This window comes from Poecilia reticulata, chromosome 8 (assembly GCF_904066995.2).
Source record: "Poecilia reticulata chromosome 8, P_reticulata-male-v2, whole genome shotgun sequence".
NCBI classification, from domain to species: domain Eukaryota; kingdom Metazoa; phylum Chordata; class Actinopteri; order Cyprinodontiformes; family Poeciliidae; genus Poecilia; species Poecilia reticulata.
In genome coordinates this window covers 12,035,696-12,062,595 of record NC_088837.1, presented here as the reverse complement: position 1 = coordinate 12,062,595, position 26,900 = coordinate 12,035,696, and the positions used below count along the sequence as shown (strand labels likewise).

At 40.0% G+C, this 26,900-nt stretch overlaps 1 protein-coding gene and 1 pseudogene across 2 annotated transcripts in view; both read right to left on the bottom strand.

Annotated features, from left to right (window-relative positions):
• Positions 1-21,776, bottom strand: part of LOC103469308 (Na(+)/H(+) exchange regulatory cofactor NHE-RF2) — a 32,944-nt gene extending 11,168 nt beyond the window's left edge. Inside the window, exons 1-3 of the mRNA XM_008416908.2 lie at positions 19,788-21,776; positions 17,789-18,073; positions 1,675-1,902 (exon numbers count right to left, since the gene is read on the bottom strand). Of these exons, the coding sequence (XP_008415130.1) occupies positions 1,675-1,902; positions 17,789-18,073; positions 19,788-19,994 (720 nt within the window). The 5' untranslated portion in view covers positions 19,995-21,776. The remainder of the gene's footprint in view (positions 1-1,674; positions 1,903-17,788; positions 18,074-19,787) is intronic.
• A 1,584-nt stretch (positions 21,777-23,360) lies between these two features.
• LOC108166479 (somatostatin receptor type 5-like) lies at positions 23,361-26,900 on the bottom strand (annotated as a pseudogene). Its single transcript, XR_014088605.1, has 2 exons — positions 26,605-26,900; positions 23,361-24,247 (listed from the first exon to the last, which is right to left on the bottom strand). The product of XR_014088605.1 is annotated as a somatostatin receptor type 5-like (transcript).

Here is a 26,900-nt window from a genome sequence, read left to right as displayed (position 1 = left end):
TTTTTGCAAATTTGAGTGTTTTATGACCTTGTAGTTGCCTGTGTGACATATACATCAAAGACATTACTCTCCTGCAGCGTATCCCATCATCATTCTTTCTTTTTCTATATTAAACTATTCAGCATTTTTGACATACTGTAGGTACAACTAAGTCATCTATTTTATTTTTTAGACAAATGACAGACAGAAATCTTTCACTTTTAGAATAAGTATCTTTTGTCTAACGTGAAAAGCGAGCGCAACAACGTCCTTGTGAAAAGTTATTTATTTACAGGAGATAGAATGAAAAGTTCTGTGCAAATTATGCCACATGCAAAAACCAGGAGTGCAAGCAAGCGCACAGGGGGAACCGTCGCTTAAGAGAAGTGAGGGAGTTGTCTCATGGGATTATCTCACAGTCTAACAATTATCCTATTTTACAGCACAAACCAGTTAAACTCAGTGTCATTAACAAATAATTATCCTATTATCTATGGTTTGCTGTCAGTCAAGAACATTTGTGTTCTCAATTCTCGCTGAGTGTGTTTTGTTCAACATCTTTATCTCAGCATATCATCTCTGCTGCGGGGGATCTTTTTCACTTTCACACACAACACGCCTTCCAGTAAGGACACTTAATGAAAAGTAATGTAATAAATCAAAAACCGAATCTGGTTTCACATTTAAAAGTTGAGCACTAAAGAAGTTATTTTGCAAAGATATTTACAACCCCAGAACTTTTCTACATTTGGTCACTTTACAACCTCTATCTTTAATGTATTTTATAAGTATTGCATGAGATGAAACAAAGTAAGTAGCTGTTAAGAAGAAAAACTATCACACACAGTCAGCCAGGACAGGGACCAAGTTTTGGAAAAGTTTAAAGCAGAGTATGTTATATGTTATAAAACAGTAATAAGAAGACGGCAGCCTGCTGGAGCTCCACAGAGCCACAGTTCAGGTAGGAGAATATGTCAACAGGACTATTATGAGTTGTGAGCTCTACACCGCAGTCCATTATGGAAAAGAGGCAAGAAGAAAGTCCTGTCTGCAGCTTGCCACAAAAGACCATAATTGAACTTTATCGCCTATAAGCAAAATGCTGAAGACTAACAATGGTGAATGTCATGATGAATTATTCTGGGAGGAAGATTTTCTTCAGCACAAAAGACTCAAAGCAGAGGTTTGCCTTCCAGCAGGACAAACATAGACCCAGAGATGGAATAGCTTAGATAAAAAACATAATCTGCCCCAAATCCATTTCAGAATCTGTAGCGACTTTAAAATGTACATTTTGCAGATCTGACTAAGATTCGGTTGTCTTGTAACGAAGACGGGGCAAAACTTTCCATCTTTGGATGGAAAGACGGTGGAGACACGGCCCAGATGACTAACAGAGGTAGTGAAAGGTGGTTGAGTCAGTGGAGCTAAATACACAATATAGACTTTTTTTTAAAATTTGAGAACTATGCATTGTTTTCTTTTAACTTCACCATCATGAATTGCTTTGCAATACTTCTTGTTAACACCTATGATGTTTGATATAAATCCTCTGTCAAATCTTTTAATGTTTTTTTCTTTCCTTCATGTGTGAACAAACATGAGTAAATAGCAGCTGGAAAGCGTTGCATGCCACTGACACCATCAGCTACGTCTTACAGATACAGCAGCTCACTTCAAGCTTCTCCCTCCTACCTCAACTAGTCTGTCTTGTGGTCGCAGTCCGGCACGCTCGGCGGGCGACCCCGGGTCCAGGGAGCGGATGTACTGACCGGGCCGTGACCGGTCGCTGTGCAGGTTGAAGCCGTAGCCCCCCGCCGACCGAGTCAGGTGGCACAGACGTGGAGTGAGCTCAGATGGGTCGACCGGCGGTGGGGGTTGGTCCTGAGGCTGAGACTGAATCTCCACTTCTGTTGAGGCCTCCTGGAAGAAATGTTTGAGACTAAATTAGTTTCCCATGCCGATGAACACGTTTTTTTCTGTTTTTAAATAAAAGCTATAAAACATTAATGGCTGAATCCGTGGCTGTATGCATGATAATCATTTTCTAGGTGCATTTAGCTGCGTAGTTAGACCGAAATGCGTCATAATGTTTTTACCACTCCTGCCTCTCTGAGGGATGCTTTTACATCTGTAACTTTAATACATCACTCAACTAATATAACCATGTTGATTCACAGCAAAACCACAGAGGAGCCACAGCTAAAGAGCTACAGAGCCAGCCTCTCTGTGGTCAACATGCTCTGTGTCAGGGAGAAGGTGGTTAGAGGGAAACATACAACAGAGGTATTTGCAAACAAATGTACTTTTTTCCTTACCAAGACATTAAATGAAGTTCAAGGGAAACATTGCTAGAAAATAATGCTGCTTGAAAAATGTTGTTGGGCCTCTGGAGTAAAGGCGAGCGATACACACTTAAAAGTTTTATCACAATATTTTGTGGTATTATGATTAAAATTGATATAAGAACTATTAATTGATTATTTTGTAGGTAACTATGGCTGCATTACACAACAATCACAGCCACACAAACAGAGAATCTTCTTTTAAAAAATATAATACACTTATCATACACTTGTTTGTTACACTTGTTTAGGACTCCAGTCACATAAAGACGTGTGATTTGTATCACTAAACTGCACACATATTTCCATGTTTATTAATGTTTGTGGATACTTTTATTGGAAATTAAGTGGATAAAATACTAAAACTATCAATTTGACAACACAGACAGTTGGAATTTATTGTAACAATAATAAATATATGTAATTTTTTTAATGCATTTTAAAATGAAATAATTTACTTTTACCAAATTATATTATACTATGTATAGACTATTTCATGCAAGATGTCCATTTAGTTGCTGGGTTTTATGAAAGTGCTTTTTCCTAAAGTGTGGAACTTTCCATTTGCAGCATATTGCTGCCAGCTCTGCCAGCTTGGGTGACGACATTTACAGAGTCGGATTAATTGTGCCTGAAGCTCTTCGCCATGATCATGCTGATTTACCACCTACACAGCCGGGGATGGATGAAATGTGGCGTGAGGGGAGGAGGGGGAAGGCCACAGTTTGAGGCCCGGCTCTGTAACCTCAGCTCACATTAACACTGAGGTGCAACACACAGGTTCCTGTAACACTTCACACGAACAGGACAGCACAGATGAAGTGTGCAGATTTTATATTTTATGACAATTTTTTTTTGAGCATATGTGAAGCTTGCTCTGGAGTACAGCTTGTGAAGGCTAAAAATATGTATGTAGGCAGACTGAGAGAAAAAAAACAGAGAGACGAAGGTAGAGGAACATGCTAACAAGAGAGATAGTGGGTGAAGATAGTGTTCAATCAATCATCAATGACTTTACGTTGGCACAAACTCATTGCACTTCCAAAAATAAATATGGAGATACCACCACTATAGTTCCTTACTACAGAAAAGATATTCAGAAACATTCTAATTTGTTTCAGGCATCAAATACTTTTGGGAAGCAGGGATCTGGGAAGATTGCCCTGAAATGGAGGAAGACAACAGAAAAATCCAAATCAATTATTCTCCCATGAGTCCCTGCACATCCTCTGTTTCCTGGCTGCAGAAGAAGAGCTCAAATCTTTCTTTTCTTTTTTTTTTCCCAAAATCAAATATATTAATATTCTGGGATCTGGTTGATGGAGGAAAAAACAAAACAAAAACAAAAACAAAAAAAACAGAAAACGAGTGAGAGCAGGAAGCCAATAAGCAAGAAAGGGGTGAGAGTCGAGTGTGTGGGAGGGTTGGAAAATTAGATGCAGCGAGAGGGTTGAGAATGAGAGTTGAAGAAATGAAAAGATCACGCAGGGGCCAAAGAAAGACAGCAGACAGATAAGCAGAGAGAGGGAGAGGGAGAGAGAGAAACAGAGAGAGAGCTGGTTTACGAAGAGAAGTGAAGATGACCGAGGTTTCCAGTAAGACACGCTGGTGAGGAAAAGTGGAGCTCTAATGTAAACACTGAGAGCAACACAGCTGGGAGTCATTATGTGGGGAGACGTGAGTGTCTGCCAGTTTAACCTCTGACTGCCTTTCAATGCCGAGCTGAACCCCACTAATCGCCCCTGTGGGGCCTGTGCCATCTCACAGACTCTAAGCTTGTCGCGGTGTGAGGTTACACTTCACGTTTGTTGTTTTTCTCCTATTGTCGGCTCGATCGCCACAAAATCAGCTCAGGTGGAGACCTGATCGCCCCTGACATGCAGCGCTGTGATGCAGAAGTATTTGTCCCACTGCAGATTTCTGACTTTGCTTGTGGTCACACTTCAGCGATTTAGAGCATTAACCAAACGTTTGGAGCAGTTTCACTAGCCACAGTCGGGCCTGAATACATTCTAACCTGGAGAACTGAAAGATCACTTAAATAGAAGCCATCAGACGGCACGAAGTAGGCCAAAAGACGTCGCAGAGGAACCCAGAACAACATTTAAAGTCTTGCATGTCTCACTTGCTTCAGGTACGATTTGTGTTCATGGTTGAACAACATCTTATATTTGCCCAAACAATGATTTTGAAAAACCCAAACAATTTTAGAAGACAAAACTTGAACTCTTTGGAAGTTGTATGTTCAGAAAACGAACATCACAGTGATAAAAAATGGTGCGGCCTACTTTGCTACTTTCAGACCTGGATAACTTGTGAATAATTGATGGACCCAAGAGTTTATACCGCAGTTTGAGACCTTAACATGTGGGACAATAATCTAAAACATCACTCGTTAAGTCTATGTCTGGGTGATCCAAATGTAACAAAAATAACATTTCAAGTGGCCTAGTGAAAGTCCGAGGTTGAATCCAATTGCGATGCTTATTTTTATAACCCTAAAGATATCATTTCTGCAGCTTAATTAAAACAGTTCTGTAAATAAAAGTGGGCTACAATTCCTTTCCAGTGATGCAAAAGACTCATTACTTAACATAAATGTTTGATATTCATTGTTGGTACCCAGTTTAAATTACAGTTTAAACTGGGCCACGTTGGTTTGGAAACATTGTTTGAAAGCTGATTTTACTTTTACTCGGGTTGTCTTTGATGTTAAAATTTGACTTGATGTCTGAAACATTTTAAAAACACGAAGAAAGCTGTAAAGAGGCAAATACTTTCTGTTGTGATTACACAAAACTGTGCTTGTCGAGAAAAACCTGAAACAGTGAGACGGACAGCGATAATGATGTCGATGACTTGGAGCATCAACCAAAGAGACTCAAGTTACAGAAGAAGCTTTTTTCTAAACAAGAAGAAGCGTTATGGAACGAGGCTGCTGTGTTTGTGTGAGCTCTGCCTGTTGAAAACTTGGTTGAAAACAGATTCTGGGAGAGAAATATTTTGACTGCAGGAAGAAAAATGACATGTAAAGTTTTCCTCCTTTGTCAGCAAGCCCTCGCGTCACGTGGGGAGAGCTTTGGGTTATCACCAGCGGACACTTTTCAAAACAAAGTCCCACATGGGAGGAGAGACAGCGGGAGCTGCTGGAAACAATAAAAAAAAAAAAGCTGCATCGCAGATCCAAACACGCTCATTATGGAACATCTACCCGTGAATCCAGCTGCTTTGCTGTTAAGAAAACTACAGTATATGGAATATTTCGCGCCCACAACAAAACTAATGTTTTATTTCCAATGATGCACACCTACGTGTGCTGACCCCAGCGTCCCGGCTGTGTCCCAGTGAGAGGATGTGCGGTCAATGGAAGTAGCGCTATTCCACGAACTCCTCTGTGTCCTGCCACAATCGGCCTTTGTCTCCGTAAAGCTGAGGGAGAACATGTGGGGGAGACCACCACAGACACACAATACCGCATTTCATTTATCTTGAATATCTTAAAATTGTAGACGGTGTGTTTTTCTTTTATGCTAATTTGTTGACAACGTCCCTTCACCAGTTCGCGACCTCATTTCGTACCGATGTGTTGCCATGTCGTCCCATCCTGCTGTCATTTTGTACCCCGTATCCATGCGGCTGTGTATAATCTACCTTCAGTTTGCATTACGTCATAAACTGAAGGCAACTGATTAGATCTAAATCTGACTTTCTGACTGGATTGGATGAACTGAGCTGATTCAAATTAGATCTAGATCCTTTGAAAAGAACAAAATCTGTCCTTGAGACGACACTTATTGTTTAGTAGATTAACTGATCTAGACTGAATGTTTACCTGCATGCGTTTACATGTGTATCCTTGCAGCTCAGTGGAGCCGGTTTGAGGTTAAAACGTGAAATAGAGCAGAATAAGAAAACATTGCCCTAAATGCTTAATTTGTGTGCAGCTACAAATACACACTGTGTATATTCCTCCTCCAGCGGCTGCTGGCAGCAGTATTGGCAGGTGATGAAACTGGATCGCAGCTTGTTGAATAATTGAGCGCTGGCCTGCAGTGACGGATAGATCGTGACCGCTGTTAACCCTTTCACAGCCAAGGATCGTTGGTTCAATGTTGGCTCACGATTCCGTGAAGTATATGCTCGGGCATGCGAGAATGTGTTCGAGAGTGTGGCATACTCGCCTTTGATTTGACACAAAGAAACTTTCTCGTATGTGTGAGTATGTAGGGCAATGATTTCAACTTTACAACGAAACTTTCTCGTGAATCAATCCGTTTGTCTTTGAGTTTTGCGTCAAAGCAAAATGGTTTGCTAAAAACTGATGTAGCTGGTTCTGAAACAAAGATGACGATGTAAAAGGAAGGCTTATAATTCAGAGGCATTGGTTCATGTTTTTACTGTCATTCTGTAGCACTTTGAGATTAACATGTAAGGTGCATTGTAAGTAAACTCTTCTTAATATTATTGTTATTATTATCAATGCCTATTATTGTTAAGTGTTTAATTTTATATTTTTGAGACAATTGACAAAATTAATAAGTGGACCACTTTTAACTAATAAAAACTGCTATGTATTTCTTGATCACATTGAATTTGTGAATTTATTTCTGCAGCTGCTTCAGAAGTTGCTCAATAAGATGAAAAAAAAGAGCAGATGTAACTAGGTCACAGTGGGTTAGGGAGACATGAATATATACGCAGCTGGAGGGAAGCAAAGAAGGGATTTAAAGAGGAAAATAAAAGAAAGCCAGATGGAAGTGACCGGAACAGACAAGGCCTCTACAGGATTAAAGAACCTGAGCTGAGAGGTGGATGTGAGTGAGAAGCACTGCTAACGAGAGCTGAGCGAACATGAGAACCTAAGCACTGGGCAGGGATTGCTATAAACACCAGTTTTTCCCACTGGTGCTGTGCTGCATTGTGTAACTGCTCTGCAGTGTGTGTGTGTGTGTGTGTGTATTTAGCCTGTGTCTGCAGGACAAACCAGCTGGTGTCTGTTTATGAAGTTCCCAACTCCGCTGCAATGTGTGTGAGTGTGCAACATGTGCGGTACCTGCTGCTGATTCAGTTTCCTGTGGACAGATCGCAAGTGAAGAGTAGAAAAGGAGGAATGTAGAGATATCATGAGCACCGGTTTGGGAATAATGGAAGAAGCTACGGGAAAATAAAGAGGAAGTCGGCGTTGCGTAGTAAACCACATTAGTCGTGGATCAAGCTTTCATCCACACTTCTTTGACATGGCGACTACTTGGACTTGGCACAAGAATCTTAAGTTGATTGATGCCACTTGTTCTGATTTTAAACTTCAGTCTCTGCCTGCTAACACAAATGAAGCAGCAGCTGTAGAAGGTCAAAAACACCATATTCACATCAGAGTTTGGTTGGAAATTAGCAGGCTGGTTCGACATGACAAGAGTAGTTCAAATAACCACTTGCTCCAACCGGGAAAGTCCACAAAAGGATCTTTAAACCTTTGAGCAGATGGGCTACAACAGCTGATGACCACACCAGTCAGCAAAGAATAGGAAATACAAGAACACAATTCACACATTCAATAACAGATCGGAAAACCTTTTCCTGATCCGATGAGAGTCTTTTTCAGCAGTAACAGTGATATTTAGCATAACCAACCAGAAAACATGAATCTAGCCTCGGTTTCCGCACCTTTTCTAGTCACTGCCAATGCTTTACATCTGGATGACTCTAATTACGTTTAAAATAATATCTCTCTAGAATTACTGTGGAAATGTCAGTATATTAATCAGAAATACCAAAATGATGGTTTCAAATAAACTGACCTGAAACTGACCTTTAGTTTTAGACCAGTGGTATAAAGTCTCACTTTTAATTTTACTATGATGGTCTCTAACAGTATTTAGTTTTTCCATAAAACTGCGCTGTTTTGGAAAATAAGCAAAAGGGACAGAAACATGTGAAAAGCAGAGCAGTTCAGTTCCTTGTGTTCAGGCTATAGGAACCGTTGATACGTGAACAAACAGCTTGTGGCTGAACTGAGACCGACTGATGAGCCAGTGACCTAAATATGTGATGAAGCAGTTTTGATTGTTGTTTGTTGTCATCTACCAACTGCTGAAGTAGCCTACAGCAGCAATCAGTTGCAAATGTTGTGAGTGTGAGCATGCTGTGCAGGATCTCATAGCTCAAAGCTGTTTAGCTACAAATGACAGCAATTTGTAGTTACTGCTCCATTTTCAGTGTCAGGATTTTGTGATGTTTACAAATGTCTGTAAAGGCAAACAGGAAAGCTTCTGCCAAATGTTTTCTTCTTTTCCCAATCCAAACTGGATGCCTTTCGATTATTTCCCTCTTGTTCTTATTCCCATCTCATGCTTGATCAGTTATTTTATTTTTTTTTTACACTTTCAGCAGTGAGATGGTTAAAAAAAATACTTTTCGGCTCAATTTGCATTTAAATGTCAACCTAAACTGTGTGGGCTGCTAGCACCGCTCACTTCTGAGTGTCTATTTCTTCTCTTTTTTTAGTTATCTATTGAAATATAAGCTTGAATCAAAGCAACTGTTACAACGGTCCAACTTCTGGCCGTTTCTTTCTGCTGCTGTTTGTTTTTCACATGTGACGGTGATGTAATTTTTGTGGGAGAGTGTGAGTCCACACCCCTGTTATCAGCGTGTGGCAGATATCTCTCATCCATGAAGGTGGCGCTTAATTTGTGTGTGTTTATTTTAACGGTCAAAGGGCAGCAGTGTTTTACAAATGTATTCACACCCCTTAAACATATTTTCATACAAGATTTATGGCTGACCAGCACAAAGTCGTGCATAAGTGGGAAGTGCACGGGGAGAAAGTGTCATAATGCTGCTCAAAAAATAAAGGCATAGATCTTTTGTGTCATGGATTCGAGTTCAGCTCCTGACAATATGGAGGCATCTTTTGCTGTTAGTACGGCTGGAAGTTTTTAGGCATTGAAATATTTGCTTATTATTTTTGGCAAAATAACTTTAGTTCACCCAGCAAATATTGAACACTGATCAACCTTGTAAATGCAGGAAATTACGTGAAACCGTGTCAAGCGTGAGCGATGCAAACAGAGGCTGAACTTCCTCTGAGGCTAACTTTAAAAGTCTTCTGCATTGTTTAACACATGGGTGGGGTGGAGATGTCCCTGTTTATGCATCCATCTGGTTCTTCAAGCAAAAACTTTAAATGGATCCCACATGAAATCCCTGTTTTCAGTTATTACAATGGATTTCACATTCGTCTATCCTCATCTATTGTGTAAAATAATGTGTTGTATATGAAATACTTTGGAATGAAAGTGGAGTTGCTAATGTTAGGAGATGACATATTAAATCACTTATAAAACTATCTGCAAAGTGTTCAGTTGATCTGTAAGGATTGTTTTGTTAACTTATCATAGCAAACGATAGAATTATAAATACAATATTGTGTATTGGCTGTGAATGCAGCTAGCAGCAGGTATGAAAAAAGTCTCCAACAATTTGAGACAGAAGGGAACCTGTTGAATGTTTTGGTTGTGATCAACATGGATCCTCCAAGACAAAAGAAAAAAAAATCTCTCCTGTGATGTGTTCACAGAGTTTTCATTTCTTTCTTCTTTTGTTGGTTCCTGTATATGTTTTAAGGATTTTCGAGTGGGCGGTGATTGATCAGTCCTCGCCCCGACTGCAGCCTACTCAAAGTACGCTGGCATTTCTAAATCCAACTACCAACGTTAAAATGATAAAACTGAGAAAAGGAAAATCAGAGTGTGGCAGAGGAGGTGTCATTTCTCCAGTTATTTTATCTAAAATGTATGTGTCCAAAAAATTTAATTGAAGACTTTAAGACTAATCCCTGATGAGTGTTGGCTGGCAAGGCCGTTTTCTTGATTCTGACGCATAAAGCTTGACAAAAGTAGTCCAGTCTATAAATAATGCTGAGCATTTGGGTCAGATTAAAACTCAAACACTGGTAGAGTATTGGTGCCCGCTCCGTGCTTTATTTGTGATTTAGGCAATGACAATAAAAACATGTAAATATACGCTTTTGGTTTTAGGTGCAATTGTTGTGAATGTTATAAAACATATTTGGACGTACAAATGTATTAATTCTCATTTCAGGACAGAAAAGAGAGAGCGACGAGAGAGAAAAGCTAACCAACTAGTGCTGACAACAAATGCACATTTCCTTTGTATTTTGTCATTTCTAAGATCATTAAGTGTCTAAAAATGTTAGAGTACAAGTTTGATTTGATTAAAGTTTATGGTGCTTTGTGGCAAAAGTGGAAGATAAAGTTAAGCCAAGCAGATATGAAGTCAATAAGTGCAAAGAAAAAGATTCGAGCATGCAAACTGTGACATTCGGGAATGAAAAACAATTAACTTTTTCTTGCTGTCTTCAAGAATACCACATTTCAGAAGTCTACACTATTTCATGAATTAATCAAAAACCTAATCTATGATGCGCAAAGGGTTTTGACCTAAAATTGCTCATTTAAATTAAACAGTTCCAACCCCACAGTTTTTTTTGTCCAGTTTTATCTCATTATGTATAATATTTGGTGCATTTTTTGAGACACTTCTAAATTCAGTACATATAAATCAGAAGCGCAGACACACTCTTTGAGCGAAGGGATATTTTATAATGTTTCCAGAGAAACACTGAAGTTAAGATCCTCTGGGTTGACAGGGAGCAACGTTTGAATAGATTATCAGTTCTGAATTGGGTAAATAATGCAGAAACACACAGCTGTGCTCGCTCTCACATACCCACCCACACACTTCTAAAACAATACACTCAGTTGTTCATATTCCTCTGACATTATGCACCTTACAAACTCAGCTCGCCTCTTTGTCCGTTTACTACCCCACCACACACACACACAGAACCAGACGCAATCATTCCCTGACCCTGACTCTTTTTCCATCCTTCATGTTTTAACTCCAGGAATTCGGTTTGCTCTCCGGCCCAAACACACACACTGAATCAGGACCCTTGATGTAACAACATTGGTATTCAAGGCTGGGGGTTGGGGTGGAGGGTCTCATACGTATACCAGCTCCAGATGTTTATGAGGAGAACTGCTCTCACTCTAATTATTGGAGTAAAAGCCCAATATCTGACCATCTGTACATTCTGTAAAACGACGACTGGCCTTGAGAATGTCATCAAATCAAACAAACAAAAAAAATGTAAACACATAGGAAATGTCTGCGTTTAGTGTTTACAAACAACTAAAAAGTAAACATTTTGATTTTTTTGGGGGGGGGAAATATATATATATATGTATAATGTATATATATATATATTTTTTTTTTTTCACCGAACTGCTGACCAGATCACAGCACAGATGTAGCTGCTCCAGACGTCTCCTGTGTTGTGTTTTCTTACGCTGAACCAGCAGGCCACATCTTTTCTCCATTATCCCCAGCCCTAATGAGACGTTGAGCCAGGGAGCAGGAGACATGCGACTTCCAAAGAGTCTCAGTCAACATTTCAATTTCTGCTGTTGTTATAAACAGATTGGTCAGAGAGAGAAGTTATTCTCTGGTACAAAAAAACAAAAACAAAACATGGAGTTCAGTCAGAAAGAAATGAAGGAAGGAGATAATAGAGGCAGCCATGTCTTCCCACATCTGTGAATACAAACTGCTTGCGCCTTACTCTTAAGTATGGCAGAGGATCCGTGATGCTGTGGGCCTGCCTCTCCTCCAAAAGCTCTTTTAACCTGCCTACAGGATAAGGTGTCTTTAAAATACCATAATAAAAAGTGGGTTGTATAAAGAAATAACTGCAGGAGTGCCACTAATTGTGCACTGATGATTTTGATAAAAAAAAACAATATATTTTTTAAACATTGACTTAAATCCTACTGATTTAAGTTGTTAAATCTAATCAGTCGATTAGATTTATTTATTTATTTTTCTTCTGCTATAAGACATTCATTTCATTCAAGGCTTTTTACACTTGAGGTACCAATAAATGTGGGCAAAACTGAGTATATGACTCTTGAATTTATGGTCTAGTTTAGTGTTAAAAATCTCTATAATTCAATGTAAGTCTATGCAGTGGTCCAAGATTTTTTCTCTCTGTATTTTGATAGATTAAAAAAAAGTGTTTATTTGAATTCAAATTAGACAATGTCCATCATTTTCAATGAGACTCTTTCACTCATACAGAGTATTAACATTTATATTTAAGAAAATAAAATAAGAAGTCAAGCTGATTCAGTGCTCATCTGGAAGTTCTCTTTAGGAATAAATATACCTTTCCCCCCATTTTTGTGTTGTTTTGTTTAGTCTGTGGTTGTTTTGTAGGAAATGTGAGTTTCTCCAGCTGCAACACATGTGAGTCTTTAGCAGTGCATAAATATGCAGATAAACCTCCATGTTTGTGTGCAACTGTTGATATTAAGATTCAATTAAACATTAAATTTAGCTGGTTTCCGCTTAAGACTGAAATGATTCGACCGATTCAAACAAACCATGTGAAATGAGGCATTACGTAATTATAAGTTAAACTCCCGCACCCCCTCAAATACACACACCGCTGCTCCGTAGGTTTTTCAGCAGATGTGTTTCAGTCTGAGCTCCACTGAGAGCAGATGAACTCCAAAGGCTTTGTAAATCATCAACATAATGTAGCTGCATTTACATTTATGAAGACACAAAGTACAGTTCACATGTATATTGGCAGGAAAATGAATCATCTGGAATCACTTTTATATATATATATATATATATATATATATATATATATATATATATATATATATATATATATATATAAACCTTTTTTTTTTTTTGCCAAATCAAAAAAGACGAAAGCTCGTGGAAATCCAGTTATCATATATATAGCTGTCAATAGTAAATAAAAGGAGAAATACACTGAATATTCTGCTTTTAAATATATGTGTAGATCGGTTCAAAGCAAAGCCCTCAATTCTCCTTATATTTTTGCATGGGAATGAAGCAGCAACAGAGAGAACAACAGCAAACATTTGAGCTTAATTTTTTGTTTGGAAAATGTCTTTTCACCAGCGGAGGGTGGAAATTCAAGTCAAGAGGAGGACGGGAGATGAGAGCACAAGAAACAAAATCTACTTGTTTGTTGGGCATCAAGAATGTAGCAGGTAGAGTTTGATGAATTTACTTCTTAAATGTGCTCTGGAAAAGGAAACAAAGTCTTAGATTCGTTATAGTTTTAAATAACTTTTTACAGTCCAGTCTTTTACAGGGTTGCTACACTACAATCAGTGTTTTAGATGGTGATCTGAACGTGGAAAGCCCTCTGCATATTTGGGAATTAAAATCCTTATTTTTATTCTTTTTGAAAAATGTAATAGGAATAAAGTCTGCAAACACAAACATTTTAACATAGCGTTTCCTTTTTTCCTTACTCTTCAGCCAAAATTAACCCTGCCTTCCCAGAAGTGAATAGTGCACAGTAACATTGTGTTTGTTTCAGCAAAAAGTATTTGGTTTTCCACAGTTTTATCACTCTCACGCAATGAGCCAACACTAACGCATGTTGCAAAAAGCTGTTTTAAAGATCACGAGAAAGGGATGCAAAGTTAGCGTTTGATAAAAACATGTATTGGTTACATTTGGACGAGGATAGAGGCAGTTGCGTGTGTGTGTGTGTGTTTGTGTGTATCTGCAGGTTTAAAAAAAGGTCCTAATGAGAAAGTGACACCTAACACTTTGTCCAAAGGGAAATGACACAACACAGCAACACACCTTAGAGTTTGTAGGAGTCTGTGTTTGTGTGTGCGAGAGAGAAACGTGGAGAAATAGGCCAGCGTTGAGCTCTCGGGTGTGTGTCTCTGTAAAATGATACATTTAAACTCTGACGCGTGACGCTCCTGCACTTCCAGCATCACTAGCTTCTCCATTTGAAAAAAAACAGACGCATGCACAGTTACTTCTAAAAATATGTACAGGCAAATGTAAAATGATCTAAAATGAATTAATGTTAAATTACACTGCAGTTTTGTTTGTCTGGTTGAAATTATTAAGGTGGTGTCTTCACTTAGATGATAGAGATCAGGCAGAAATTGTGATATGAGCCCATCACGCAACATCAAGCAATGCAACAGGGAACTCAACTCCCCGATAAGCAAGGTCTGCCCTCTGACCTGTATTCAGTCACCATGGTAACCGCTGAACTTGCTTCAGCAACATTGGAAGACAAAATCCCATTGGAAATGACCATTTAAATGCGAATAGACATGGTTATATGTCGCTGGGCCTTGGTTACATCTGCCTTGAAGAAGCAGGACATTGTGATTTCCACAACATTTATCTAATTACAATATTAATTAGGGGCCTAATTAATTAACACACACTTGACAGGGCTTGATGTTTCACAAAATCTCCTAAATTTCCTTACTTTTAGCGTGACAGCTGCTTAAAGTGCGTCGACTGGCTTTGGTAACAGAAAAGCTAATATTTCTGCCAGGCTTGTGAAAAACTGAGCAAATTTATTATTATGCTGCTACCAATCAATTAATGATGAATTTATTTATGGAAAAGAGGACTGGAGATTTCACAGTCGAAAGCAACTGTGATTTCCCTTTCTGTTCCCGGTTCCTTTTGGGATCTTCTGTTTTGGATGACAACATGGATAACCGCCATCATGATTATTTTAACTCTCTTTCAGTGATATTGGAAAAACACTGAGCGGATAAAAGATGAAGAAAACACACATATCATGTATCCTGGATTAAAAAAAAACAAACAAAAAAAACAAAACAAAACATGCTTGAGCAGAAAACCATTTCCTGCATCACAAATCAAGAGGCAAGTAAACAAGGAGAGGAATGCAAAAGGAGGGAAACCTTGGAGATGACTGGCTGTAAAACCGAAGAAACTACAGGCAGTGTCATGTAACCTGGAGAACATATGCACAAACACTCCACTCTGAAACTTTTACTGGGATGTTTATAGGGCAGATGTGCAGGAAAACACAGATGCAGAAAGGTTTGAGTCTGGCTGTGTTCCCTCTGCCCGTGAATGGGTGCAGCAGCAGTAAGTGCCGTGATTGATATCTGCAGACGTTCACGTTGAGAGATCGAGAAGAAAACAAGCCACTTTCACAGGTTTTGCTCTAAAGAAAACTACCGTATTTTCCGGACTATAAGGCGCACCGGATTATAAGGCGCACTGCTGATTTTTGAGAAAATTTAAGGCTTTTGGGTGCGCCTTATAGTCCGGAAAATACGGTAAAACACTTTATTTCAGCGCCGTCACTCACTCAATGCTGTTAACATCTGAAGTCAGACCGTCCTGACCTCGGTCTTTTCATCTGAACGTCTGGGATTTCAGAGATACGACCAGGAAGCACAATGTCATCTTGACCACAGGTAGTGGACTCTATATTGTTTACTGCAGCAACAATCAACTGCAGTTACTTAATACTTTTATGGTGAACAAAAGTTAAGTATGAGACAAACTGCAGTGGTGAATATCCCAAACCTTGCTTTCCCAGTGCCCTACCCAGCTGTGAGTGGGTGAACTTAAAGTGCCAGCGAGTTTTGTTCTGGCTGCTTTGAGTCTCAGATTCCCTCTGTCCTATTTTATAATGCTTTTAAATCTTAGGCTGCCTGCTTGTCCTCCTTCGACCTGTCTTAAAAAGTAAAATATGAGGAGAAATGTGCTGCTCTCAGCAGCTTGGCTGTCCCGTTGCTTAGTAAGAGGAAAATAAAATGGACCAAACCACGTAGCATATAGTGTCAAATACTAATAATCCAAATGAACAATCAGTTTATATCAGCAATCATAGCTTGAAAAGCCTTTTAATAGATGTATAATTTATTGCAGTAGAGCTATTAAACACCAGAGGGTTTAGGGGAAAAAACTTACATCGTAAGTTTTTTTTTTTTTTTTACAACAAAATTCTAGGTGGGTCTGCTGTGAGAGAAAGGACGTAGAGGATCCGTGGATCTCTTCTTTTCTAAAAAAAAAAAGTGTGAATTTTTCAAAAATATTAATACCACTGGAGTGAAAAAGAATGTATTGTAAGGCTCTCTACTCAATGTGACTTTGGGAATGTGCCACATCGGAGCAGTGATTTAATGCACAGACAGCTATTGGCTTTTGCAATATTTTTGCAAATTTAGAGAAGAACACTGGTCAACCTGTTCCTCAATTTAAATTGTTTTTAGTTGGACAATATTAGATTACCTCGGTGATGTCTGACTGGAAGATCTGAAACATTTAAGTGTGACAAAACAGCTAAAACAGGGCACATCTGTAAAGTGGGGGTTATAGATTGCTGACTGCATGGTTGACTTTGAAGAGCCTTGTTGTCATATTTAAGTGCCATACAAATAAACTTGATTGATTAGTTTGTCATATCGCTGAATACCTTTTTTTTAATCCTTGGTTTTCTTCTCCATTTTGTTGACCAGTCTGTTTTTCCCTTTGCTTTTACTTGCTGAACTTTAAGCCAAATCTTTTTTTTTTCCCCTGTCACAACCCGAAAAGACTTCTGCAGAAGACATTAAATGCTCTATTTGTGTGGTGTGTCAATCCTAAGTCTTAATATCTATAAGGGAACAGATTCCTTTGAGATGCAACAGGAAATAGAGGTCCCTGTTTAAGTATGCATTTCGTTTTAAAAGGCTACTTCATTTTTGGTTCAGGCTACTCTGAGTGTTTCCTTCCAGCTTTTCCCTTTGAGTCATTAACATGGAGAAGGAAACAATTTTTTTTTGCAAATCTTGGTGGGTTAGAACATCTTAGCGCTGCACGTTGTCCAAGACAAGAGGGCAAGAAGTAGACGAAGTCACCGAGATATTTAAAATGCAAAGCAGTGAAGCTGTCAAACCCCATGCAGAGTAAGGGCCTGAGTGCTGGAAGCATGTCAACAGGGCAAAGCTAAGTAAAAACACATGTGGCGTAAATGCAGAAAGCAGAAGGGGAGCGGCGTGTTCCTTCTGATAGGCGCGCTACGAAACCAAATCTGAGTCTTGTGGACACGACACGACAATGGCTGTCACCGTGGGCTGAAATATGAAAACAAATTCATGAAATTCAAAATTTTCTAGTGAAAATGAACACAGACAGATCACAGCCCACTGTAATCTATACATTTTCCTTTAACCAAAACAAAAAAAAAAAAACTTCCAACCCACAATGGGAGAGCTAATAGCTTTTTTGTTTTTCTTCAAGCTTTTAACAACCCAGACTGTATGCCTTCTTGCTGGTGTCACCTTCTGACATTTCACGGCCACTCTTACTTCTGAAACAACGTCTGGCTTGCTTCCAGCTAAGCTTTGTTACTCCCTCATCAGCACACAAGAATTTGAGCCTGCAGAACCTGCACGACTTCTACAAAGTCAATCTTAAACTGGCATGACAGCCACAAAACAAGTCCAGCGAGGAGAGAATCTCAGAGGAGACATGACTCAGTACTGGCAATCTGTTGGCTGTTCGGTTTCTCGCTTTGAAATAAGACGATGGCTTTAATTCGGACTTACCTTCTTCGCAGCCTTCGAAGGCGACCTCCTGGTGGGCTTCTGCACCTGGCTGCCCTGCTTGGACACAGAGCCGTTCTGGCGCTTCTTGGTGGGGGAGGAAGGAGTGGAGGAGGGCGTCGGCGAGGAGGAGGCCGGAGGGGAGGAAGCGGCGGGGAGCGCCTCTGTCCCGAGAACGGCCATCTCTTCTGTGGCCGTCAGATGCAGGCTGCGGAGGTTTTCGTATGTCTCCTGATCGACGACCAGCAGCCTGGTCTCGTTTTCTACTGCCTTGATCCGCTGTACCACCTGGAGGAGGGACACCATCATCATTTGATTTAGAGATTATTAATTTTCGTTATCCAGGTTTCATTACGCCAGGTTTGGCTTTGATACGATAACAGCGCTTCACAAAAGTGCTCAAAGTCGCTGAAACACATTTTGCCACCACAAACCACAAACCACTAGGATTTTTTTTGTGACAGACCAACAAAAATGTGAAGTTCAAGGAAAATGACGTTTTTTTTTTCTTCTACAAATAAAATGCTTAGAAGTGTGGCCTGCATTGCTCTGAATCCCTAACTCCAGAGAAACCAGTTTTCTTTGGGATTCGCCAAGCTAGCTAATAGAATCTGGCTGCACTGCACATGACCAGCAACAAACCATACCCTCTGTGAAACATGGTGATGGATGCATCATGTTGTGGGAATGCTTTAATTCTGCAGGGAGAGGGATACGGCTGCAAAGCATAAATAAAAACATGACATTTGATAATGTTTAACACTACAACGACCATATTTATTGCTGTCTATTCTCCCTCTCTCAGTCACTAACATGCAAAGGTTGAATGCATGGAAATTGGAGATATTATGATCCAGAAAATATTGCAGCCAAGCAGACCTTTGTGTTGCAATAGTAAACAAGTTGAAATCGAAAGTGATGATTGTGATTTATTATACTGTGGTGCAGCTCCAGACAGAGAAGTAAGTTTGTGTTGATGAAAAGACAATCTTGAATGAAAACCTATTACAGGACGCACCTTCTGTTGTGACAACAACCCTAAACATACGACCAGAGCTACAATGGAATGCTTTGGACGAAAGCCTGTTCACGAGTTAAAATGGCCCAGTCAAAGGCCAAGTCTATATCCAGCTGAGAATTTGTGGCAAGACTTGGAAATGAATGTTCACAGATGCTCTCTATCTTATCTAACTGAGCTTATTTTCAAAGTAGAATAGCCAAAATATTCGGTCTCTGAATGTGAGAAGCACAACTATGGTGGTCCACAAGTTGTAAAACCAAAACCTATAGCATTAGATCAATTGCAGGATAATCAGTGACGAGTTTATATCTTTCAATGACACACATCCAAATTATCCTGATCTCTTGCGTAATAAGGAGTGAGGGTCTGTTTTGGAGGTGGTCTGTAACAGTTTAAATGTCATCAAACATCATTATCCAACTAGTTTAATCTGTCCCACTCAAATGAGAGGACGGAGCACATAGATATCCTGAGAGCTGAACCCAGCGACCAACATCTTATGTGTTTTTTTATCTATGCTGCAACAAGGTCACAGAGAGAGCCTGACGGGCTGTACACAGATAATTATAAAAACCCCTCAGACTCTCTGTGAGCAGGAGCCAAGTCCTCGGAGAGAAACAGCCCAGTTCAGGCAGAACTGGAGACAGTTTTAACCTAATTTACGGTGGCAGCAGCGGGTTGGCTTGTTTGCAGCTTTTTCTTGGCACAGACGTGCTGCGCAGGCTGTTGCTGTCTAGAAAAGCACGTTCTTATCTGTGGAAAGTTTTTTTTTCTCAGGCTGAGTAAGAATCTATAATGTCAACGCGTTCTTTGTTTTCTAAAAAACAAAAAAAAAAAAAAAAGAATTGGAGCAGTGGGTGCCTGATTGTTTCAGTCATCCAGCGTGGCCTGTTGATGCACCCCCTGCAGACAGACATGGCCCGTCCTGTAACATGAGTGACAATCATCAATATGAATGCCCACGCGTGGAGATGCACTCGCCTGGTGGTGCGTCTCTCTCTCCACGTTGACTCCGTTCACCGCGACCACCCTGTCCCCGGCGCGCATTCCCGCCGCCTCCGCCGGAGACCCCGGCTCCACTTTGCGGATATATTGGCCGTTCTTCCCCTTCTCGCCGTGCAAGTGGAACCCATACCCGCTGTCCCCCTTTGCCATGATGCAGAGGCGCGGTTTGCGCTCGTTGGCCATTTGCTCTTTCGTGCCTCAATCCTCCTGCAGACTCGGTTATAAACTTATGGTGCAAAAAAAAAAAAAAAAAAAAAAACTCAAAAGATGGGGAGTTCAGGAGAGCAGGGTTAAACTTCCAGTGCGCAAAACCATGTCTGCTCCCTGCAGAGCAACACGAAAACTCCCACAAAAAGACATCCAAATGAAGTCAAAAACAGCAAAAGAATTAAAAGACAAAAAGTTAACAGGCAGCGCAGTTAAAACATCCTGGGTGGTTTGCATCCAGTCTGCCAGATCGTGTTTCTTCTGCTCAGGCTGCAGCGCACTCGGAAACTCACCAGCCTTCAGATCCTCCGACAGAGCATCACTGCTGCCTCTGCAGACATAGTAAAAGCGAAAGAGGTCACCAGGGGCTCGGCCGCCTCTCAGCATTTATCCATAAGGGCAGCCTGGAGAACACACGCTCATCTACAGGAGCGCCAAGCGCTTGTCCACAATAGCACCACCTTCCTTCCAAAACAGAGGTTGCGAAAGAAAGTTCAGGAGAGTGAGTTTAAAATGACACAGTGTTGCCCCCTGGTGGAAGGAAGTGTTCCCTCCCTCTCCCAATAACGCTCTAATAAACAAACAAACAACTTCATTTAAGCAGAGGCATGACCGCGACAGGCACTGTGTTTTTTTCTGCTTTTAGGCGCACTTTATTTTCGGCACTGATGTTCTAAACAAATGTGTCTCGGGTTGAGGGGCTGAAAATATGACAAGGCCTCCTGGTTTTTCTTTCACCCAGCATAAATCTGAAAGTGATCAGGAGTTAAAACCAAACAAACAAACAAAAAAAAAACATTCCTCACCTCTCGTGAAAACACAGGTAGCCCGATAAGAGTACGTTTCAGTTCTGCATGTTTTACATGCAGAACCACACAAGTCATTATTCCTTCACTTCTTTGTGAACACCCTCTATTCTCCGTGCATCTTCTGTGTACAGCCAAAACACAGAAACCTGCAAGACAAGGAGTTTATGGAGTAGGCAACAGATGCCTTCAGATCCAATCCAGTTAGAGTTTGTGGAGGAAGGAGGCTTGCAGGGAAGGCTCCTTGTTTGGGTGAGTGCTGCTGCCTTTTAAGGGGAGATGATTGAACCTCATCAAAGTCTACAGAATCGGCAAGGAGGGTGCGTATTTTACCAGCAGATTTTTATGCTGTGTCAGGATGAACGGTGTTACATTATGCGCCAGTGGTCATAATGTTATGGCTGATTGGGATAAGTCCTCTGATGTAATTCTGGACCCTTGAAGCAAGCATTATTTGGATGCTGCAAACCTTTGATTTTGGTAAATTAGTTGACTCGGACATCGCTGAGTGTAGCAGTTACTGCAGCGTGAGACATTTCTGTGAGGAGCTTGGTAGGAAGATTAACACGTAATAGTTTAGGAAAATGTCATTTCAATGCGTCAAAGAAAATTGTGTGGTTTTGGTACCAAAACTGGCTGCAGCCCTGGATGCCTGCATCATTTTACATATGATCCTGCTAATGGCTTATATTGTAAATTTATTATATTGAATATTTATGTTGCATTAATTAATTGCTGCTGAGTGTGTTGCTTCAAGCTCACCTTTCTACCAAACAGACTTTTTCTTCTGGGTTTTATATAAGGACATCAATACTACTCACACACTTGTCCATTTTAGTCACATAGAGTACCACCAATCAGTTGATTCTTGCCAGTAAATAAATCAAACTACCCTGATTCGGGCATAAGACATCCTTTCAAGATGTCTCTCAGTGCTAAATAACAGTCATTCTAAATATACAGCCAAAATAAATGGTACAGACAGCACATTTAAAACAGAGGCATTATAACGAGTAATACCTCTTCTTGAAAACAGACCATAAAAACAAAAGGGATTCATTTTGTTTGACAGTCTTCTGAATATCTTATCTTAGAAGAAAAAAACATGCTCACAGTTAGTCTGCTGCAGTTTACAAAGACATGATAACAAAAAATGTAGTGAAAGTCAGGAAATTCCACGTCAGTATGAAGCCCCATGGGTAAAACGTCAGAGTGCCCTGTGGTCCACTAGTGCACAACTTGGATGAGCAACAAGACAGAAATTACAGGGAATTTGTTGCAGGTTTTGAGGTGAAAGGATCAACATTAGTGTTCCCCAGAGCCCCCACCTGGATGGACTGTGAAAAAATGGGACACAAATATGAGATTTAAGATCATGGAGCAGCATAGATTTTATCTGATATTCGACAATTCTAGAAATATTCCCAGATTAGCCATAAAGTCCTAATGTAGAGGGATTGTGGGTTACCGTTGTCTTACTGAAGGGATCGAGGACTTCACTGAAAACAGGAAATATAATGGTACACAGACGTTATTCATCATTAATGCTATCCTGACACATGTAAATTATCCATGTACGTATATTACAATACTTTGTTAAAGAATACCTCTTGAACCTTTTCACACTTGTTACCTGACATTAACAACCTTTAATGTATTTTCTCTGTGTTTTGTCTGCTAGACCAACACCAAGCAGCGCAAAATTGTTAAGCGAAGGCAACAAGTTGCTTGGTTTACTTGCAAACTGTTACCTAATGTGCAATTGCATTCAGTGTCTTTCCATATCGTTATTCTTTCAAACTCACCTGAGAGCCTCCATTCTCTCCTTTTCCATCTGCTCTCCCACTCCACCTCCTCCAGCCTCTCTTCTTGTACCCTAAATATAATATTCTCTGTTAAACAGAGCAACTGTTGAACCATATTTTTTGTATCCCCTACTTGTGGCAAAGTGCAAACAGCACTTCTTCTGGTTTCTTTCAATAATTGAAAATGAATACTTATTTCAGTGAAGGTCGCGTTTTTAACATGTACCGCTAACACTTGTCTTATCAAGAGTTACCAACCAGGCCTAATCCAACCATGAGGACAATGGTTGGCTTCATGCTGTCAAGTTAGCCCCTGTCTTGTTTGGTTTCCATTCTCATTCTACTTTCTGTTTATGAACTGAGCTCAGTGACACGTTCAAATTTAGGATGCTGATCCTCTAACAATCCTCTCAATTGTTCACAAAGTAGAACTGCAGAATAAAAAACCCACATGTGGTTTCTATTTGCTAATTTGACGACTTCTAGATCTATCATAGTTGGACCCTTTGGATTATATCAAATGTTTAAGACTAAAATGGGTAGAAAACATTTGCACACCATAATTGTCAGATTTGTATTCGTAAAATTTTTCTACGACAATTTTTCTGCTTTTGCTTTTATTTCATAAAGAGTTCTAACTTTTAAAAGTTCTCATTGAACAAATTTTAACTATGTGATTCACACTGATTATTTTTTCCTGCTTAATTCTTGAAGGTTCATAGACAGGCTTGTGCCTATATTGACCAATCAATATATAAGAGGTGGGATGCAGTGGTCAGGTCAGAGGTCCATCATAGGAATTAAGAGTGAGGAATTGATCTTTTTGATGGTTGGAAGAAAGCAGAGTGCCCTGAGAGAAAACATGCATGATGCACCATCTAACATGCAGGGATTCCACACTAGGACCTACTTACTTCACAGGCTTTATGCACTTTCTGATTGAAAATTAGAACTTTTACCTCATTGCCATTCTGTGAGATTTCCACTATGTCCGTAGTTGCAGTATTCATCTCTTTGTAAGAGCAAAGCACTTTCTTAAAGCTCTGGTTGAATTTGTCCGAGAGGAAACCGTAGAGGACTGGGTTGGCGCAGGAGTTGACGTAGGTGAGGATGACCAGGGAAAAGTAGAGTTCAGCAGTGAATTTGCTCAGGGCTTTCGCCACCTGGCACTGCAAACAGGATAAACCACAGCGAGGAAGCGGTCAATGCTCATCAGCATCAGGCAGAAGGTGGAGGCAAACTGGCACATGCCATCAGCAGTCATGGAAACCTTGCAGAGGAAATTGCCAAATGGCCAGAAGGACAGCGCACTGTTGGTCCCCATTAAAGGGATCCCCATGATGTAGAGTTCGTCCGCCACGGCTAAATTCATGATATACATGTTGGTCACTGTCTTCATTTTGGTGTAGCGGGCAACGACATAGATAACTAATGCATTACCCAAGAATCCCACTACGAAGACAGTCGTGTAGATTACTGCAGTAACCTCACTGAAGGGCATTGGTGGGGTTGTGTCTGAACCATTGGTGCTGCTGGAATTCTCTGACATTATTGTCTCATTGTAGTTGGTCATGTTGAAGAAGGAGCTGCCGATGTCCATCAGTTTATGGTGGATTATCTTAAGAGAGAAAAGACATATACACAATCGCAGTTGTTATTTATGCTTCAATGGCAGCCATTACCTAGAAGGAACAATTCATAACGTTCATAAATGCTCAAATTAAAGCTGCCATTGTGGACCAAAGACATAAGGTTTGTGGCTGTTTCAACATCTATTTAATAATTATATTAAACACTGCACATGGTTACTACATTACACAAACATAATTACTACAGTTAACAATTTAAGTCATTGATAGAGAAAATGTATTTAGAAAAGGCATATCAATTTTATTTCAACAGTATATACTCAGGGTTTACAACTTAAGCAGACATCCATGTGCGGTCCTTGGCGGATGGCAGTCTGCAGTGAACTGGTGGATGACAAAGGCAATGGTATACTGTAGTGAGCAGTTTGAAGAAGCCCCACCATGTGATCCACAGGGTTTTCCCAGCTGAGCACAAACTTCATGCACTTTGTTTCCACAGGCATCACAGCAGAATCAAGTGTAACCTGTTAAAAGGGATATGAAGTTATTATTCCTATGTTATCAATTTTCTACAGCCAAGTCTACAACCACAGGAAGACAAAGTATAAGAAACTTAACCTTCTAATCATTTGATAAATATTCATTGGAGAAATGTGAAGTTAATGAGCTGATAGATAGATAGATAGATAGATAGATAGATAGATAGATAGATAGATAGATAGATAGATAGATCACATTTCTCCAATGAAACGTTAATATCTATATCTAAAACAGCGTCTTCCTCCTCATGTCTTGATCGTAGCAAGAGTTTAACTTCTCAGGACGTGGTGGAGCAGCGGGTGTTTGGCATAACTGTTAAGTTTGGGACTTGTGGCTACAGGTAATGTCGCTACTGAGCGGCTGGTGAAACTAGCGTAAGTGAGGAGGGTTTAATACGATCAAGCATTTTACATGACGGGTGGTAACCCCAGTCTATACTATAAAAATCTGATTAAGATTAGAGCCTAAATACGCTCTATTTCCAAAACAGAAAGGCTACGTAATGTTAGCCAGCTAACAAATTACTATTGGCATATCAACTAACAGCTAGAAAAAAGCAAAACACGTACCTTCGTAGTCAAACTGGTATCATTCAGCGAGGAATTTGTCCAGTTTAGATGATGTTGATGAAGAAAAATTGTTTGCAAATAGTGATGTATCTTCAAATCATATCTGTGGCAGCAGCTTTAGAGTCCAGAAACAGCGTTAACTACACACACCGGAACTAAAGATACACTGTTTCGAGCCAAAACGGAAGTTGTGTGACGTCATGTGAAAAGGGTCTATGGGCAAAATAAAAGGAAATTAAACTTTTAAAAGAATTGCATCAGTTTAACATTTTTAATGGCACTCTGGATGGACCAAATGTCAATAAACGGAAGACAGATAAAATAAAAACGTGGGAAGTGGTTTGATATTTGGAGTGCTTAATGTGTCTATGTTAGCAGTAACATTATCAATGAAGAGCAATGGGCCTTGAACATAAATGCCAAACCTGTAGACATTATGCTAATCCTTGGATTCATCATGACAGCAGCCATTATGAATCTCGCTGCCCTAAAACGAGAATAATCGTATTAGTGTCAGTTGATGGACAGCAACCTTTGAGCCTTTGCCTTCAACAACTCACACAAAACGCTGAGGCGGCTTCAGCTATAATGGAGAGTCGGATGGATAATTGTCAGATGTCAAACGTTGCAACCCGAGGCTGTGAAGATGTGTTGCACAAATAAAAACTTTGACTTGAGGACTCGCTGCACCGCAGCGTGATGTTGGGAAAACAAAGACGAGATGTCTCTGTCCTCTTCAGGCTGCACGGGGGTTTGACATTTCTGTCCATAAATCTCTACTTGCCAAATACCGCAGCTTGAAAAAAGTTCATATGCCTGCCCGGTGGATTTATGCACACAGGGGGAAAAAAATGTGTGGCTTATTTACTAACAATGGTTTCGCGCGGTCTCCAGGAAAATGAACAGAAATAAGTTTTCATTATTAGGGTAACTGATGACAGCTTTAAGACGAAAATAAACAAAGTGCAAACTCCTTAGCATGAGATAAATATTTAATTGAGACAAAATTAGTCAACAATATCTAAAATTTTCCCTGTTAGTCACAGATTATGGAAACTAGACAGAGCATATGCAAACAAAGCACATAAGATTTTTATTCAATTTAACTACCTCCAATCACACGGCAAATTTATTATGTTTATAATGCGTAAAAATCCACAGGTAAATTGGGTGGATTCGCTGTGAGATTCACACTGAAGATGTTCAGGGCCTGCATACAATTTGTAATTTCACTTCCAGGTATTCTGACACGCTGTGCAGATGGAGATCCAACCTACCTGAGCGCTTCTGCGTCTCCAACGCTCAGGCGGTGATGATGGGACTGTTCACTTTTACTCCGCTTCTCTGATATTCCACTTGATATTTAAGTTTTCTCAACTCTGTCCATTTAAGTGGGGAAAACGTCACACAGCGTTAGGATTAAACGTTCCTGCCCGCAGCTTGTTGTCGACACCTCCAACACCATTAGTTGGTGTAAATTAAATGACAATAAGTTCATTTCTTTCCTCTTCTTGGCTCATTTCAAACCCAACCACCAACTAAACTATATTCCTCTTGTACTGATTTAGTCAGA